General features: G+C 40.4%; 1 protein-coding gene across 3 annotated transcripts; it reads right to left on the minus strand.

Annotated features, from left to right (window-relative positions):
• Positions 1 to 607: 607 nt before the first annotated feature.
• On the minus strand, positions 608 to 19,139 carry LOC109980915 (sodium- and chloride-dependent taurine transporter). 3 transcript variants are annotated; one of them, XM_020629478.3, is made up of 14 exons: positions 18,981 to 19,139; positions 13,718 to 13,947; positions 13,485 to 13,619; positions 10,777 to 11,011; positions 10,140 to 10,272; positions 9,401 to 9,535; positions 8,673 to 8,776; positions 8,387 to 8,511; positions 6,859 to 6,971; positions 5,605 to 5,742; positions 5,054 to 5,156; positions 3,588 to 3,688; positions 3,277 to 3,447; positions 608 to 2,330 (listed from the first exon to the last, which is right to left on the minus strand). In XM_020629478.3, the coding sequence occupies exons 2-14, from the start codon at positions 13,944 to 13,946 to the stop codon at positions 2,175 to 2,177; spliced, it is 1,878 nt and encodes a 625-aa protein (XP_020485134.1). In that variant the 5' UTR covers position 13,947; positions 18,981 to 19,139; the 3' UTR covers positions 608 to 2,174. The 3 variants fall into 3 exon arrangements, with proteins under 3 accessions (XP_020485134.1, XP_020485132.1, XP_020485135.1); XM_020629476.3 differs by lacking the exon at positions 18,981 to 19,139 and adding an exon at positions 15,775 to 15,977; XM_020629479.3 differs by lacking the exon at positions 18,981 to 19,139 and adding an exon at positions 15,107 to 15,255.
• Between the last annotated feature and the right edge of the window lie 457 nt (positions 19,140 to 19,596).

Raw genomic sequence — 19,596 nt, forward strand, 5'->3', positions numbered from 1 at the left:
TGATGTCCAGAGAATCATTCCTGCAGGGCCTTAAGGCTTATCAGGACAGATAAGATGATACTGTGATGAAATTCTACATCTAAATCATCTGTGCGATGCTAGAACTGCTTTATTAAGCACACAATTCTTTTGATATCCCGTCATGATTACTGTGAACACTGAATGCAGCCCATGATTAACAACTTAACTGGGTGAAATGAAATAACTACCAATAAAATACTTGGTTGTTACCACTTGGTGTCATTAAAGAAATGTTTTTTGGGGTAACTACTGTTACATATGAGGATATCGTTGATAAAATGATAACAGCTGACTTGCTTGTTCTCGGATTGATTACAATGTGTCAACGACAAAGCCCAATCGTTTACAGAAAAAATGGGACATATTAGTAACTGAATCATACAACAAAATTATACAGTACCTGTTAATCAACAAAAGCTTAACATTTTAGACTTGTCCCTTAATTTGATCCTAAAAAATAATTACATATTTATGGTTATAAAAGTGTCAGATGTGCCAATAATGTTATCTTTGCATGAATAATGAGGAATAAATGCTTTAGAGAGTTTCATATTTAGAGAATAAAAAATGCATTAACACCAAAGAATTCCAAAGAAAAAGATGTTTATTTGTAATTCATATAGAAATTATGCAATGTGCATCTCAAAGGGGACAACTGTGAGACAAAAATACTTTGGTAAACTTGAATTTCCAAGTAGCACGAGAATTTGTTTATGGACTCAGCACGGTACACTGATGACTCCTACACATGCTCCAGGATAACAATTCCTTCAGTATTTCATACAACATTGAGCATTACAATTGTTTTTGATTTGAAGGTGTATTTTGAGGGAGCAGGGAATGCCATTGCTTCAATGAGTATTGCACACTGAAAAATGTCATCCAGGCTCCCCATGAGGTCAATACTTAGAAGACAAATTGCTTGAGATTTCAGTACAATTAATTAATCAGTGATGGTGTTTATATGATGTACAGTATAAAATTGTTACAAAAAGGCATATGTGATTTACAAACAGTTCAAATTCTACAAATACAAATGCCTAGACTGAACATTACAAACTAGAATCCAGTGGTACTGCTGCTGAAATATGAACAATGAAGAGAGCTGTATGGATGTTAAAAAAAGTAATGTTTTTACTTTTTTAGTGATGTTCTCACAGATCCCACTAACATTTATTATGACTCAGAATGTTTGGTGTCAGATAACTTATTATTTTGCCCTTGTCTTAGCAAGGAGACAACTAGATACTGTATATCAAAGTTTACAATATCAAAAAGTTAGAAGCTAAAAATATTTCCTCCTGAATGTGTTGCAAATGTAACTGCAATACCTTGCAGCAATAATAACAAACACTACAATAAAGTTGAGACAACATATAAAGTGCAAAGAGAGGTTTCAATAAATGCACTGGGACTGACTATAGTAGTCACACAGGCAGTGTACAAATACTCTAAAAATGCCACTTCCCTTTTCTCCTGACTTCCTCTTCCTCAGCGGACGGATCTTCTTATGAATGCATTTCTCACAGTATTTGGCCAAGGCCATGTTCAACTTGTAAGCAAGATGTAACTCTATCTTTAACTGCATATTGCCACTGAACACATTATGGATTTGTTCTATGACAGTTGTGGGGGGCTCAGGTTACATTCATTTTCACTGCGGGGATCAACAACGACAACAACAAGAGATAAGAAGTTAGCTTGGGCACCAACGATGGCCACAATCACTTGAGCAGGTTTGGACGGTTTCTACCTTTTACATAGTTAATAACTCATTTAGTTAGTTACAGTTTGTCAATCAAGAATTTCCTCTTTTCTTCTATTACACCAAAAAAAAAAGTAAATTCTTCATCTCTCCGGAATCAATAGAAAGGTAGTAAACATTGAACAAGTTCTATCTCAAAATACTGCCTAAACTGAGATCAGTGCCAATTACAGCAACAACAATTGAAACATCAACAATATTGATATAGTAAAAAATAAAAAAAAATACAAGAGAAAAAAATACAACAATAATATATAACTCTTCATAGAAATCAAACCAAAGTATCTCTAACATGAATATACTGGACAATGTAAACCTACCATTATCAATGTTAGCAAATATGATAACACAGAAAGCACATCAATCTTATTCCTCTCACAGAGAGCGCTCACATCATTGTTTCTACAATGGTGTGGGTGGGCTTCATCAAGCCATTGTTCTCGTTTGGGTCCAGGGGCTGTGTCAACTCGTTGCCCTTCAAGTTGTACTCTTTCGGGCGAGAACTCACGCCTGACTTCGCCGGGGCTGCCACAGCTTTGATCCTCTGGGGGAAGGAGATGAGATATTAGGCTAGTGATCACAAGAAACTAGGGCAGTTGAAGGCCCAACATGACAGTTATCAAATGTAGAATGACAAATATCACGACTCAGCATGTACCAGACTTGTCACTTTAAATCAAATTCACATACGTCAATGCATCAAACTGGCTTTGCTAATAGAGTTATTAAACTGGGATTAATAACGTCACCTGAATCTGAATCCAAACATTTTACATAACATAAGAATGAACTTTATTGCCTTGAGTCAGATGACGAGGTAAAAGTCACATCTTTATTCTACATACGAATGTACAGCCATTAGCCCATTAGCCAAGTCTAGCATAAAGAGTGGAAGCAGGTTGAAACAGCATCTACAACATTGTTTCCTGCAACTTCATGGCTGAGCTACACCAACTTATTTTTTGATACTTTCCCAAACATATCATGTTAGCTATAGATATTGTTGTGTAACTTGAGCTAAGACTGTAAGATTGTAAGACTGTAAGATTAATTGAACATTAAAAATGTTTTGAATGTCTTGAATCATAAAATGGACATCAGATGGAATTGATGATTGTTTGATGTCCTATGATAACAATGGCATGGAGCTACACCCTCTTCTTTTTGATAAGTCTGTAGACATGTTGCATGTTGGCTATGGAGTTAATGATTCTTCAACGTACTTTCTTATGGGGCTTAGGTAAACAACCTTCTGAGGCAGTATGTCTTAATGATATCTGCTGGGAGATGGATTCTGTAAGACTCGGAGCCATGTTGGGTGTTTTCCTCTGTTACAAGTTCTTATTCTAGGCTAAGAATGCCATATCTGTAAAAATGTCCATTATGCATGGATATAAGAGTGACGTCAATCCTCTTGTAAACTTTGGCATTTTTCTGAAAGCTTCAAACTCTTTATAGAAGGAGCAAAAGGTTAGGTTGAGAATACTGACCTCAATCAGGGGTCCCTCAGACTGTAAGATCTTGATGACCATCACCATGGGGATGCAGATCATGGAGGACAGGGCCAAACACCACCCCAGGCCAATAGCCCAGTCAGGGTATTCGTACACCTTGTTATAGGTCAAGGGCTTGTACTTCACCAAGGAGAAAACAAAGCAGCCCTGGAAAACAGACACATGCCTCTTTAGGAAAAACTCCAATGCTTGTCTGTGACCTTAAAATATGAATGTTTGTCACATGTGCGTGTCCATGACTCAGATACAATAAAGTGGCAAAAGATACAGCTCTAAAAATCTCTCACCATGCAGAGAACAGGAGTGATTATGGTCCAGCTCCATTTCATCCAAGGGTTTGGTCTGTAGCCAATCATGTCCTCAATTCCATCGTAGAACTTATCAACTCCTAGAACACAAAGCAGAGAGAATTAAAACAAATTGAGCGCTTCTTTATTCTTCAACAAAGTTTGTCAAAATATTGGATATGTTACATAAACATCAGGCCTAACAGTTCAGCTGTGATACCTTGTTTTTACAAGATGACCTTCACATTAACCTCTGGATTTTTGGCAGGTTTCATGGCCCGTGTGTTATCTGTGTTGTCTGCCCTCAATGCCTCATGAAATTCCACTGGGTCATGAATGATACACTGTTATCTGAGTCTTAACAGTCTCAGCGTCATAACTTTCTTCCTAGGTCATCACTTTTTCTGTTTTTTGTGTTCAATGTGCCCTCAGTAAGCCTGATGTTTTTTCTGATGCCTCTCTGTAACTCCATGTTGTTTGATTCCGTTTTGAAAAACACCCGGAAGAAGGAAACTGGTAATCTGGAGGTTTGGAGTGTTGAGGAAATTAAAAACAACACAATCTGCAATCCAACATTCTTGGTCAATTCAGTAACTATTACATCTTTAGTATTACATAACATTTGCTGATGCTAGGATTTGCATATTGGACTGGCCTCTTCTCAGGGCAGCAGAGGCCATGGGTTTTTGTATTATATAAATCTGTGCGACATTCCAAAGCTATGCTAAAAACATGATTTCTCCACAGAAGTTAAAATTAGTAAAGGTAGAGGCCACAACATAAATCTACAAGATTGTAACATAATCAACAGGCAATGAGCAATTTTATGTTACATGGATGATTTCATTAAATGAAGATATTGGCAGGGAAATACAGATGGGGACCACCTCTGGCTCAACTTTACAACCGACACTATAATCCTCAGAATCATGTGTTCATAAATCCTGATGTACAACAGAAACTCCCGTGAAAGGGAGCTCAGATGAAAAAACTAAATATCAAAATCATGTCACTAAATCAGCGTCTTGGGGACCGATTTGCCAACACGGTGCATAGGGAAGTTTAAAGAACAGATGAAAGGATCAGAAGGCTTCATGGAAATATTAACATTTTAACTAAACCTGTTTATTATTGGGAAACAAAGCCTTGCCACAGCCTTGCTTTCACTCTTATTTTAGTCGCATCCATTTGCTGAATGTTAAAAGATGAACGCTGGATGCAAAATGGTGGGAGTGATACTGGATAGCCAATCACAATGAAGCACGGGACCAACCCCATAATCACTCCCCCCAGCCCCTCACACCCCTGCATGCAGTTAAACATATTTACTACTGACTTGGAAAGATGTCCACAAGGACATCTTTGTTTACCAGCAAAGACATCATGTGTGCTCTTCAGGATCATTACTTTTGAAAAACGACACACACTGATACAAAAACCCGTCTTGTGGAGTCGTTCCCACTTACCATAAACCCAGGCTACAGCGATGCATTCAAAGAATGCCACCCACAAAAGGCACACACCACTGGCTGCATAGTAGTCAAAGAGTTGAAACACATACATGCCACCCTGGAAAGAAAAAGAAAAAGAAGAAAAGAAACACAAATTATCTGTCAGATTTTTGTAGAAGAAGAGAAAGTCACAGAGACAGAGGGGGGTATAAATAATAAGAGGGGGCAGGATGGGGGGTAGGGTGCTGAAAGCAGCGCACAAGAATGCCTGGCACCCTACCAACAGAGGCATAGTTCAACAGGTGCTACGGCGTTATTAAAGCATGATTAACGCCCGAACGGAAAACGGCATTCCGAATTGTTCCATTCAGACACACAGAAAGTGAGCGATGAAGGTGATAGAAAGCCATATTTGGTCTTAACGATGAAGCAAGTGGAAAATTCTGTGACGTTATCTCTGCTGTGGATCCGAATCAGCAGGGTGTCTTTTTTTCTTCTCTAAACAGGATGAGGAACAAAAGGTAAGAGCTCAGAGAGCCCTTAAAATGACTGTCGGGTGAACTTACTTTCGTTACCATGGCGAGCCCCAGGAGATAGCTTATGAAGCACATCACAGCTATAAAGATCTCCCGCCGGTAACCCTTCCTGAGGAGGGCTGGGTAAAGATCCACAATGGAGGTGATCTGTCCTTCCACTTCAACAAACTGTGGGCACAAAAGCAACTATTAAGACCTCCAAGGAATAAATACATCAATGTGTCTTTCTGTGTTGCTTGTAGCTTTTGTTTTCTATCTATAAACTAGTGGTCAGAGAATAAGAGCCGTCTTTGTTGGACTATAATGAGAAATTTAAACAGGGCTCCTCTCTGCGACACTGGTTTGTTGCTACCAAGACACAACAGCAACCAAACAACAGTGAATCACTGTCTTCCTCTCCTACACCATTTCTCTCTCTTTCTCCCCAGTGTCTTCGTATTGCCTCATAATGCCATAACAAAATTATGAAATTGTTTCGATTTATCAAAGCAAGATGTCTGCATGCAAAGAGAACATTCTCCTTTGTTTCCTGAGAACCCAAACAAAAACCCCTTACATAACAGAGGCATGTATATGTGAGGGACTTAGACAATATAAGGCATTCAGGGCTGTAAATCTGCCTGAAATTCATGGTCAAAGAGTTCACCCACACACCCATGAACACTGTTACTGGCAACATTTCTCTCATTGAAATAGCCGCACTCGCAGAAGTATTTACATGTGCTCAAATTTAGAGCTTGGGCATGATCTCGCAGTTGGCTGAGATGAGTAGCCGGCCATGTGCAGGACTGAGTTAGCACAGGGGGTAGAATTACACTTGGAGGGAGGAAATGTGATCTAGCCGGAGAACCCCTCGGGTGGACACTTGTGTTTTGTCTACTTAGATTATCTTGTCTTAATCAAAGCTCTGCCTCCTGCCAAGGCTAGATGGCTTGCATGTGTTGCTGTTATAATGACTTCTGCTAACAAAAACATTAACAAACAACACCATGCTTTTAAAAATGTTTTTGAGTGAAGACAGGGCATCAAAAAGGGCTTGATCCTCTCAGAATGGTAGTAAAATACCTTAGTGTGAACAGGCTGCTTTTCTTGTCCACCTGTTATCTGATCCCTTGCAGACGTGAGATGTGGATCAGAGAGACACTAAATGTGTTTTACACATTGCGGCTGACAGGAGCCAACTAACCCATGGTGGCCTGATAGGTGTCTGCGTGGAATTAACGGGCGACACACCAACCAACTCTTCAGTACTTAGCCCCACAGAGGGATTGCGAGAGTGCTGACCTGGCTGTCGAGGCCTAGAAGCAGCAGCATGATGAAGAAGAGGACGGCCCACAGGGTTGGCATAGGCATCATGGACACCGCTTTGGGGTAGGCGATGAAGGCCAAGCCGGGACCTGTAGGGAAAACAGAGTGGGGATGGGAAGAAGGGAGAAGGACAGGATTAATATTTCTGCCTGGTTTCAGCTCGGACGACAAAGAGATAATGAGATAATGTAAAGACTGCTTTAGAAAGGCTGAGTAGGGCCTGGTAATTATCTACAGAAGATATAATCTTACATCTCCAACTTTTGAAAGAAATGCGTTACATTTCACGTATCGAGTGTATATTCTATGTGTGGAGTGACTATGAGGAAATAAAATTCCCCTTTGAGTGTTGAATGTACACCCTGTCTCTTAACCATAAACATATTACATAACTGCCCACTGTTTACATAGGGAGATTCCAGACCAATCAAATGCACATACTAATTAGGCTCTGTTCAAGTGGTTACACTTAAATATCAGAGCGGCTGTACATGCAGTTTATTGTTTTACTTCTCCTTTTCCCTAAATGGAAACCATTCATCCATGCTCCTTTCTACTGTGTGCTAGTCTGCTTCACAGCACTTTGCTGTACTGATACTTCATGTGTGCATTTACAAATCTAATCTTTAGAAAAGCCATGAACAGGTTCAATAGGATATCATAAAGGTACAAGACACAAAGGCAGCAATCACATAAACCAGTGCCTCTATTGAACTGACAAAATGCAGGTCATTTCACTATAAAAAGTGCTTAATAATAATAACTTTTTTTTTTACTTATATAGCACCTTTAATTCATAATGGTCCATACTGTTTTTTCATGTATGTACACACTAACATGCTGTCACAGATTTTCTGACACTGCCATACACTTGTTTGATTTCACATGAATATATTCAAATTACAGAAATTAAGACAGCAAGAAATTAATTTGAAGTGAACAGAGTGAGCATGCTGAAAGAAGACCCATCTCCTTTAAGTCCACATAGAGTAAAAGAAAAAAACAAAGGCAGAAACAGAACCAGTGGCGACCATCTCAGGAGATCCAAAGGTTGCTGGCACGACTGGGCTTACCACCTCGAGCAAGGAGCGGGTTGAATGTGAAATATGAGGACACCTAATGCCAATGAACAACTGCAATAACAGTGATGATGGCCCAATGCAGGAGCTCTGTAACAACGCAGTTCATTGTGTTGCTATAACACACAGTACTGACCACTGCAGTGCCACCTGTCCTCAATAAAGGTGGACCATAGTTCAAGCTGACGTCACAGTTCTGTTTCATTGAGGCTTTCTAATCAAGGAGTGTGCAATTGCCGATACCTCTACATTTTAGCATCATGGTTTCCGAGAATACAAATTTTTTTCTGAAAGTGTTTTCATCCATTATTTTTCTTTTGCTAGACAAGCGCATTTGATGAGTATCCAATTGGTTTTTTTAGTTGTTTTTTTTGTTTAGCAGCAGCGCCCACCATCACTGCTGCTATCACCTTGGACCCTCGTACCTGACTCTGCCACATCGGCAATGTCCACCCCTTGTTCTTGTGCCATGAAGCCCAGGACGGAAAATATTGCGAAGCCAGACACAAAACTGGTACCGCTGTTGAGGCCTCCCAGCAGCAAACAGTCCCTATGTCACACATATTTCATGGAGGTTGTTAATGAACACAGGCGGAACCGAAGTCCCCATTTTTTTTTTTTTTTTTTTTTTTTTTTTTTCACGCAACCCTCTCTGTCACGAGTTGCTGTCACTACAGTCCCAATGCACCTCCCCTTGGAATCACAACTCACCTGTAGCAGTTGTATTTGTATTTGTTGTAGCTCCCAAGTGACGTCATGGCTCCCAGGCAGATGGCATAGGAGAAGAAAATCTGGGTTCCTGCATCAATCCAAACCTGAAACACACCAAAGCAAATAAATAACATGTACTCGGGATTGTTAAAGTCTGATCAGAGTTAGCAAAGCAAGAAGAAAACAAGTCTGCTTGGTTTGATGTTAGTCCAAACACTCCTTAGATCACATTTAATGGAGTTAAGTACCAAAAAACATACAACTTTAATTTCTGTTCCTTCAAACAGCCAGTTAGATGACCAATGAGATCAAACTATTTCCAGGAAGAGCACAGTCCTGATGTCTAGTTCCCTGCCAAGTAAGCTGTACTTTAAATTTAAATGTTTATTTGTGGGCTGAATAAATCCTGGAGTGGATTTCATTTTTGGACGGAGCCAGGCTAGCTGTTTCCAGTTTTTATGCCTAGCTAGCCAGCTGCTAGTTGTAGTTTCACATTACCAAACTTCAATTTCATTGCATCACAACATGCACTGTTAGCTCGTAATTCTACTTCCTGTGGTTTCATCAAGGGAGACATTTTATGAACGTGTTCCCCTGAATCAACAAAATATAGAACATAGGTCAAGTCGTTTCAGGCGTTCAATTCCAGAACTGTGCAAGATATGAGCAGGGTTTAAAGTAAGGGGCTTTTACAGAAAAAGAGGAGAAGAGGAGCATTTGATTAATACCTCTGGATCTTGTAGGCGGGTCAGGTTAGGGTAAAGGTAAAATTTGATCCCTTCAGATGCACCAGGCAGGGTCACTCCACGAACCAACAGCACGATCAGCATCACGAATGGGAAAGTTGCCGTGATGTACACCACCTAGACAGCATAAAGGAGCGTTAGCCAAAACACTTACAAACGGCACAAGTGTTATTGTCCTTGATATAAAGTGGAAATAACATAACTTCCTTTTTAAGCTTGATTATGTCATTCAGACTGCTGGTTCATTGTTTTAGTTATTTCATTAACAGCCACAGAAGTCAAAATAAAGGGTTAAGATGAATTCTAAGCTAAAAAAAAAAAAAGAGCAAATATCTGGGACCAAATAACAACAATACCACTTTTCATTAAATCCAGAAGTAAAATCATGAATAATTCCCAATAGAGTGAATCATTTTCTTGCCACGGTCACTCCTGTCTGTGGTGCTTTCCCAGTTTCTCCCCACTAACAGAAACAGAGAAAGGGCGAAGGAGCAGCAATTCAGCTGTTTACAGCCGACAGTGAGTCTGGCCAACGAGTAACTTCCAGGACAGCATGGAGCCGTATGTTGCTAAATCTTGCAGACTAACGGCCTTCAATGCATGTGTGTTTTTTCTCCAAGCAACAGTGTTTTGTCAATGACTTGTTGGGGTAAAAAGTGAAGGCCAAAAAACCTCCAGGCATCACAGTAAGTACAGGATGTGTCCACGCCTCAGCACTCACTTTCCCTGTGGACTTGACTCCCTTCCAGATGCAGAAAAAGCAGATAATCCACACAGCCAGGAGACACAGGGCCAGGTCCCACTTCAGGGGCCCGATGTCCTCGATTCCAGAGGAGATGCTCAAGACGTTGCGTCTGCAGAGGACACACAGGCACATCAGGGGTTAATAGGAGTTTGTGGAACTTGAAAAGGGGAAGGATACGCTCTCACACACGGACAATGATGCCGTTCATGAGACATTTCCAGATTATGATCCCGAGAAACTAATCATAAGGTCAATAAAAGAAGTCAAACAGACACATGACTTCTGTGAAGTGTTGAGAGAAACTGTTTTGGAACAATGAAGTGTCAAATCCTTAAACACTTTGAATTTGGTGCTGTTTGTTGTAATGAATTTTCATAAAAGTCAACTGTGTGTGGAAAAAAAGGCAATTTAAAAAAAAACTAGGTTTGATTGAATGGTACTTTACATTGGCACGTTTAGTTTGACGACGTCAAACTTTGAGCGCTGTACAAATAGAGTTGACAATGAACACCAGGAGAACTAAAAGTAAGGCATGCCTTTTGAAGGAATTGTGCCAGTTCAAACATATTTACATAAGCAAGATCAATAGTGTTACTGTAGCATGGATACTCACTCCCAAAACTCTGTGACAGGAGAGGTGAAGTTGGTAATGTTGGCTGTGATCCACAGGGTTTTGTTATTGCGGACTTTGTCCTCTATACAGTACTCTGTGTTCCACGGCTGTTTGCATTTTGCCCAGGGGAGCTCTGGCTGAAAGCACTGAAGCAGGTAGTAGAGACCCCAGGCCAAGATCACGATGTAGTAGACATTCAGCAGTGATACGATCACCACAGAGGCATAGCCAATACCTGCAGAGACAAAGAGGAGAGGGCACATATCATCTACTGGGGACACTGTGTTCTGTTGTCGTTGTTGTTGTTTTTAAGTCATATGTTAGGTTTTCACTTGTGTGATAGCGTCTTTAAAACATGCAATAATCTTTTTTTTTTTTTTGGGCTGGTTAGAGGCAGCTGGGGAAAAATATTTGCATTTTTGCCAATAAAGAATGTAGGTCAAACATTCACTCTCTTTTAGCTTGGAACTATCTTACTCTGTGAATGCTAAATAAGCCATGATGTTAAGCAGCACATTGTGCTAAGCAGCTAGCTGCCAGCTGTGTTCAGTGCTGTTTAAAAGTGAGCAGGTGGTTTAAAGACGTTTCTTTTAGAGCTTTCTTGCTCAACAAATCAATAGTTAAAGCCATTTGAGTGAATCTTCTGTTAATAAAAAAAAATAAAAAGGGAACTATGAAACAGCATTTGTACTATTAAGAGAGATTGGATATTTCATGTTTGGACTCCGATAAATTCTTACATACACCGTTTTGTTAAATGCAACTCATATTAAATTATTAACTTGCTGTGTTTGCTTGTTGTAAATGAAGGTCCTTGAATAAAGACACATACGCATTAATCTAAAGGGCTCCATGAATAACGGTGAACAACAATTCAATGGAGCATAACGTACATAAATCACCGATATGGGCGTCTACACACAAAAATATCAGCTGTGAAAGAAAGAGTACCTAAATCTGACATTTGTTTCAAAAGAATACAATTCAAACTTTCTGTGACAGAAAGTGGAAACTTTGAAATGGGAGGAAGCTAGCTTCATGCTAGCACTTGTAGCCTAACGCTAAGGGCCAACACCAAAACATTCACGATCATGAATACAAAAGAGACTTCTTTGTTCAAGACAATATTAATCACAGCAGTGTTTGGGCTGGTGGCCCACTATGGGGAAATGTGGAGTCATTGATAATTCTCAGTGGTGTCATCACTAATGACAAAAAGGAGTATTATAATTTACTACTAAATATAATTTCCTTTCAGTGTGTCAGTACATTTTATGATCACTGCTGGGAGTGATTTCACATCTATCAGTGATATAAGAGTTTATATTGGGCAACAATTTCAACCAGTAAGGGCAGTAAAACACATTTTCTGCCTGATGTAAAACATGTTTTTAACAAGAATTATAGTAAAGTACTGTTATAGTTTTGAGACCACAGCCGATTAACTTGAAAGGCAGGGACAAATAAAAGGAACAGCTCATTCTTTACCGAGGGGAAATCTATCAAAGCTTTTCAGTAGTGTATCTACTCTTAATGTCATTAGTGTTTTTACTCTATTTTTAGATGACTTTGCCACGAACCTGGGGACAGAAATCCCTGGTACTCTTCTACTGCTCTAGAGTATTTTTAAATTCATCATCTCCGTCACCCCCACCTCCTCGTTCCCACATACTGAATGCAAACTGATAGTCAGCCAAAGCTGTGACAGGTGTGTGCGTGTGTCTGTGTGTATTTGACTGAGTGCAGGAAGTAAAGTCATATGTCTCCCTGTGATAAAAACATGTGAATGCAGGAGGTGGACAATGAGGAGATTTGTGATTGTTTTTTTTTTTAACGGGCCACTTGTGGACTCTCTCTGCTGTGCCAAATGGACAGGCAGCAAACCTCAGCGCTCTGTGAATAGCAGAGCGACCGTTAGCAGCTGCTAGAGATCTGGTGCCGCACACTTTCCTCTCTTTCCATGTCACGTGTGATCATGAGTAAGGGCGTCACGGCAGCTGCTGAGGGCGTGGTGTTTCAGCGCTTGTCTTCAGCTGTCACTCAAAGGTAGACAGAGTTTCATTGAAGGAGCAAAGAAGGGCCTCTGGAGTGTCTTAAGAGTATCAGGACCTCAAGGTGACCTCAGGTCAAATGATCACCAGGAGAACCCGAACCTCACAACAGCGTCACAGAAGACACACAGTATTTATAGCTTCCTGTAGGCTCAGATGTTGAAAAAATGCTAATTTCATGTAGCCCTGCTATGTGAGACTGTACCCATTGCTAGGCAACTTGATGTCTTTTTAATGCGCTAAGTCTATTACCATGGCAACCAATAACTTGTAATTCCATCACACTTCAAAACCCAAGAATGGTTGAATGTTTTGAAAAATCTTCAAGCTTTTTGTGCCCACTTTATCTGAATGTTTGTGTGTGTAAGTACATAGACGTGTGTATGTTCAACCTGAGGCTGACCCTGTTTTTAAAGTAAGCGTAACAGATGTGAAGATGTCACTTTGTGTTAAGAGCTTTACATATTCAAATGTTGTTTTTCTGAGCTGTTAAACGATGTTTACTCAACTAAAAGCAGCTTGATGAAGAAAAAGGGGTCAAATTACACTGGGAGGGACAAAGGGTGGGAGGGGTACTTCAGCAGAATATTATGTTGAATAACGATGAATATGCAGATGGCCATTATTGTGTATGTAAGAGTGTGTGCTTAGGCTGACCGGTGAAGATGGGGCAGAGTTTGGCCCAGCAGGTGATCCCTCCCTCAGACGTGTACTGTCCCAATGCAACCTCTAAGAAGAAGACAGGCAGGCCTCCCCCAAAAAGGAAGATGAAGTACGGGATGAGAAATGCACCTGAGAGAAAACGGATACAGAAATAAGCTCAGAGTGAGACATCTCATCAAGCATTGTTTTGTTGTCGTTGTTGCACCTGTTGTGCATCTTTCACCTACCTCCACCATTTTTATAACATAGGTAAGGGAAGCGCCAGACGTTTCCTAATCCGACGAAGCCTCCGGCCACAGACAAGACAAAGTCGAGCTTACTGGCCCACTTCTCCCTCTGAGGAGCCTTCCCTTCGGCCTCGTCCTCGGGCCGCGTGCCTGGGCTCTTCCCCGGCGAAGGTTTCAGGGTGTCCTTGTGAAAGTCCTTCAGGCATTGGAGCTTTTCTTTTTGTGCCATGCTGTGGACGGGGACATGGGGGAAAAGGGACATGAGACAAAGAGAGGGGTACAGAGATGAGCAGGATAAGGCACAGACAGGGCAGAGTATTAGAGAGATAATGCTGTCTCCTGATTGCGTTACAGCATACTGTGAAACCACTGAGTACATAATATACAGTACTATGTGGCTAATCTGGCTAATCTGAGCACTTGATGCATGGAGGTCATTATGAGTAAAGTAAAGGGCTAAAACAGGGTCCTTCACATCCTTTAGTGAATACATTTAATTTTCTACACTTGAAAAGGAACGTCTATCTGTCAACGATCAAAGAATATATATGCATGTTGCAAATTTTAAAGGGTAAAACCGAAGTGGCAGCCAAAGTGCAGAACAATCACCCTGTGAAAGCATTTGCACCTTCACATTTGTGTTTTAGCTCTCTGCTTTCCAACTTTCTGTGTCCCAGGGTGGATTTTTTTGCAGCTCAGAGGGGGGCTCATTGTCACCGAGGGAACAGGAAGGGAACATTTGGACCCCGACACACACCTTAAAGTTCTGGCCTGACCCTGGCTAAAAACTTTCCTCTAGCTTTCTCTTTTGCAAGCAATAAATCAGTCTGCTGTAAATCCAAATTTAGAGAGGAAGATATCCCTGCGCATTCCCGAAGCCGCCACTGCTGCGCACGGGAAGATACAACAGATTAAGTTCACTCGAGTGTTTACACTGTAAACGGACAGGATTTGTCATTAATGTTATTAATGACCGAGGGATCATATTTCTCGGCATGAGCCAAAGAGATGAAACTACGCCCTAATATGACAAGAATGAAAGTGTAAGTCATTTCTAGGATGAGTTCGATTTAAGATCCATGATGAAGATTAAGAAGAAGAAAAAAAAGGAACAATGAGAAAACTGATTTATTGTAAAATCTGAGATTAATTATAAGACTGTTGAGAAGGGTTTTGTCCTCAAGTTTAGATATGAGAAGATTTTAATTTTTTTTTGTATGGAACATTTTTTTTTTTAAAGTTTTGATCCCATTGCAACACTGACAAATGAATGGTAAGAATCCAAAATAATATCAAAACTGAAAACCGAGTACAACCATAATAGCAACTACAACAACCCCCCCTTTCTCAGGATCGCATGCATGCATTCAGAAGAAAGAGTCCTCTCACATTCCGACTGAGAACTATGTGTCTCTTCACTTCATCAACGCTTCAACAACAAGCCCTCCATCCCCCTGTGTGTCCACACAGCGTCCCGTCATTCTTTAGGATTTCTCTCTTCCTGTTATGCATGACAAGTCAACTCGGACCACTTTCCATTCTCAGTCCTCCTTACATAACTGGATCAGTTCTTGCTCACACGGTTTTCTCATCCTGTTTCTCTCTCTCTCTCTCTCCCCCCCCCCCCCCACCCCCCACCTTATCCAATTTCCCACTCTTCTTCTGCTCGCGACTGTTTTCACCTGCTTGCAAGGTCTGCCAGCGACATAAGACTTAAACTGTCCTTGGGATTTAAACCAGGCATACTGGAAAGCACATTCCTTAACGCTTTTAAGAAAACATCTCAGAACAGAATTATTACACCTAAAAATCTCTCACTTTTAACAGAAACCAAAACAAAAGGGATAAGAAAAAACAATGATTAAAACATTAAGCAGTTTTCCCTCTATTTTTAACCTCAACATACAAAGAGAGTTTTTCAATACCCACTGAATTAAAAGACGTGTAGGGTTTCTACAAATCTTTTACATCTTTTAATTCAGCCAAATCATGAAAGAAAGACTTCAGTCCACACACACAAGTCTCCTTTTTCGAGCAAAGCAGTTGAGAAAACTTACATTTCCTTCATGGCTGCGGCTATGTATAGAGTTCCTCTCTCTCAGCTGTCACCATTCCTCTGTACTGAATGCCTTTATGCCGTCACGGGTCAGAAGAAGTGGAGCTGACAGTAGGACCCGCCCCTTGGCTAAAGACAATTAAATCCAAAGTGGAGATTGGACGCAGCCTGACTGTGACCGACAACTCAGGTACCAACGTGGGAGACTGTAAATTTCCACTTCCCACTACTCCCTGCCCACAAACATACACACACACACATACACAGTGAAGTGGCGGTGGTGTTGGTGGTGGTGGGGGTGCGTGTGTGTGTGTGTGTGTCACATACACACTTCTTATTCATGTTGGAGACACAGAGGACAAGTCAGATGGAAAAAGAAAGGCTGGGCTGCTCCAACACTGGGGGGGTTGGTCTTGAGTTATGATCCTGTACATGTGGACGAACTGAAGGCAGTTTTAGAGCAATAATATTAAGTCCCTCATAACATCCCCGTGCAACTTCTAAGCATCTTTGTGTGAAAACTATTTTTATTCACTGAGGTAATTCCTGACTTGCGGGACGTTCAGAAACACTGGCCTCCATTCTGTCCTGACTTCTGGTGTGTTATCTGGGAAATGTAAACCCGTACTGTAACAGCTTATAACATTTCCTAATAAGGTCATGTGCCTCCTCTGCTCTTCAACGGTCTGTTTGGATACCATTCACTGCTCCCAGAGCTCACAATGGTCAGACAAAAGCTGCCATGCAAATGTCAATAAAAATACTGAAGGAGTGCTCTGCTGTGGAGTTTGAAACTTAACTGAGGGACATGGATCATCTGATGACACTGTGCAAATGCACACCTTTGACACCTCTCGGCTTTGCACTGCGCTTTAATCTTTGATATTTTGGCTGGTTTCATGCACTGAATACTATTTGGGTTGCATAACCCTTCACAGATGCGGTCTAATCTATTGTGAGAGACTGGAGGATTTGTTTTTGAAGGTAGACGCAGCAGAAAGAAAACCCTATTTCATGTGGGTCATTTCATAGAAGAGAACTGCCCTTAAAAAGATTAAAAACTTTTCTCTGTTTGTTTATAACACAAAGCCCACAGAAAGCCAGGGGGAGTGGTTATTTTAGAAAAAAAGTGTAGTAAAGATCACTATTTGTTTCCTTTCACTTGAATCCATGGCAATAGTCAGGCTCCGGCTCGAAGGACCATGTTAAGAAGGGTTCAAAGTTGAGGTACTATCACCATGGGGCATCGGGTCAGGATGCAGGAATCCAACAAGACTTGAGTTTAGGTAACAGGTTTATTTCTTCAAATTAGGTAAATCATGAGGGTAACAGAAGATACACATGGGATGGAACATCCATGCTGAAAGACAAATAAAATATTAGCACAATAAACAAGTCAAATTAGATGACTTTCTGAAGGAAATAAAGATAAATAAAGTACTTAAAATAACTTAAAATGGACTAAATAGTAACTAAAACAGGAGTAACCACCACCTTAACATTGCTGAACTGCCACCCCATGTGAAGATGAAAACATGACTGCAGTCTTAAATAAGAAGTAGGCAGGTGAATTCAATCTAATTAATTAGTGACAGAGTGCAAACAACAACCAATCAAGGGGCAGAGGAGAGAGAGTGAGAAACCAGGAAGTGTACTAAAGGAGGTGCAGTAGGAAAAGAAAGGAAGTGAAAGGAAACAAATAGTGATCTTTACTACAAAAAGGCAACATCATACATTCAAATACACTAATTCTAATTAGTGTATTTACAAACGGACAAATACACCATTCATTACTTTGACGATATTTCCTGAAACATGAGTTTAAGGTTTAATCGTGTCCTCTCTTATTTCATATTTGATCTGTGATTAGACTTTGGATTCAGATACTTTTAAGAGGGGCAGAAATGTGGTTTAGTGTTTGAGGAGTACAATGTAAAATCTAGGAAATCAAAGTGTATAATGATTATCCAACAGCATTATCCCTTAATTTAGACCCAAAGGTATGATCCAAAACAATATAATATACCATAAGAAATCATACAACACCATGGGATACAATATAAAACACTTTATTGTCCCTTTAGCACACAGATGCACAGGAGAACTAATCACAACCAGAAATGGTCAGTATATAAAAACCTCGCACTTTGGACCCAGTGGTCTAGTTTAAAAATAATCATTCAATATTTTAAACTCTTGAAACTCTTAAAAGTCCCCTTTTGTAAATCAATAGGAGTTAAACTCTCAGCAGGGGACCTTCAGGGGTCGTAGACGCCTGAATGGCTCCAGATGCCTGAATGGCTTCAGACCCCTTACTTTGAGGGACTTTTTCTACCCCCACAAAAAAAACACAATACGGTGATCCTTGGGGTGTTATCCTGCTGAGAGGGGATGGGGGTTACTAAAACATCAACGTCAATCAATCACCTGCTGGAGGTGATGGAAACAACAGAAGTAGGTTAGTTGCGAGCCACTTAGTAGAAGATGAAACTAGTAAACGTCTTAGATCATCAGATTTACTTCAGCCGAGTCTTCAACATAGGGTGCATATTTATTTTCTGAATTCATGCATTCAGTGGATGTGGAGGATGATAGTGCTCCACAAGCCTGCAGATGACAATGAATGCATCCCCCCATACACGCACACACACACACACACACACACACACACACACACGCGCGCGCACACACACACACACCATCTGACTCAGTTAAGCCGTGTTGCGCCTGAACGCAGATCAGCAAATCACAGCAGACCTCCCAAACATGATCAAAGGGAGACGAGGACCCTGGTCTTTATCTGATATGAACACAGGAAACCGGGTTCAACGGCCACAACTTCTATTTTGAAGCCTAAACATGATTTACTAATGTTGTTATACTCTCTTTGAAACAGGATCGTAAACAGACGCTTTTTTTCACAATAGCGTTATCAGCATGAAAACAACGAAGACAGAGAGCATCATGGCAAAAAAAAGGAGAGAAAATGCTCTCTGTTTACATGAGATATTCAAATTAACTGTCTGATATCAAAACGAGGCGACTAGTGACATTTCTGACGTAAAATGCTTTTAAGAAATAGGATTATATTGAAATTGCTGTTTTATCTGCTGTAGTAGAACTGCGATTCTTTCTTGCATTTTAATTGAGTTGAAACAAAAACATAAATTATGACGGACTTTATATGTAAAGAAGATGCCAGGTTACCTGTTCTCGTTTTATTGAGCAGCCTGCTGTTCCTTGTTTTGTTGCCTACGTTTAACGCTGGGTGACACAATCTCGTGTATTTTTCTGTGAGACCATTATATTCTACGGGCTGGTGCGCGTTTGGTTTAATATCAGTTTGAGTGGAAAATCACCAGCTACTCCAAGAGCTTTTCCATGCAACTACTTCTTAAAGCGACAGCCTCCCTTCTGAAGCGCTTCACCTGATTTTTCTATACAGCCACTAACCTACAGGAAGTGGCAATGAATGAGCAACTATCGTCGTAGCCTCTTAATCTTTTGGCCTTTTACGAATTGATTTACATCCACTTGTAAAAGTTGACAGTGACCTACAAAAGCATAGGCAGTTAGCGTGTATGTGATGTGCAAATACGTGCCATGCTCAAAGCCTGCTATACTGGTAAAAAAAAAAAAACACACGTAAAAATAGTTTGAAATCCAAATACCCCATTCAAATAACTTCGGAACCACATTCAATTAACCAATCAACCAATTGGTATTGGCTTCTGCTTTATGCAATAGCCTAGATCATATAAGCTTAGAATAATGTTGTGGGTTGCCAGGTTGTTAAAAATTAAACTATCAAAACTTCTTTCTA

This window comes from Labrus bergylta, chromosome 12, assembly GCF_963930695.1.
Source record: "Labrus bergylta chromosome 12, fLabBer1.1, whole genome shotgun sequence".
Taxonomy (NCBI): domain Eukaryota; kingdom Metazoa; phylum Chordata; class Actinopteri; order Labriformes; family Labridae; genus Labrus; species Labrus bergylta.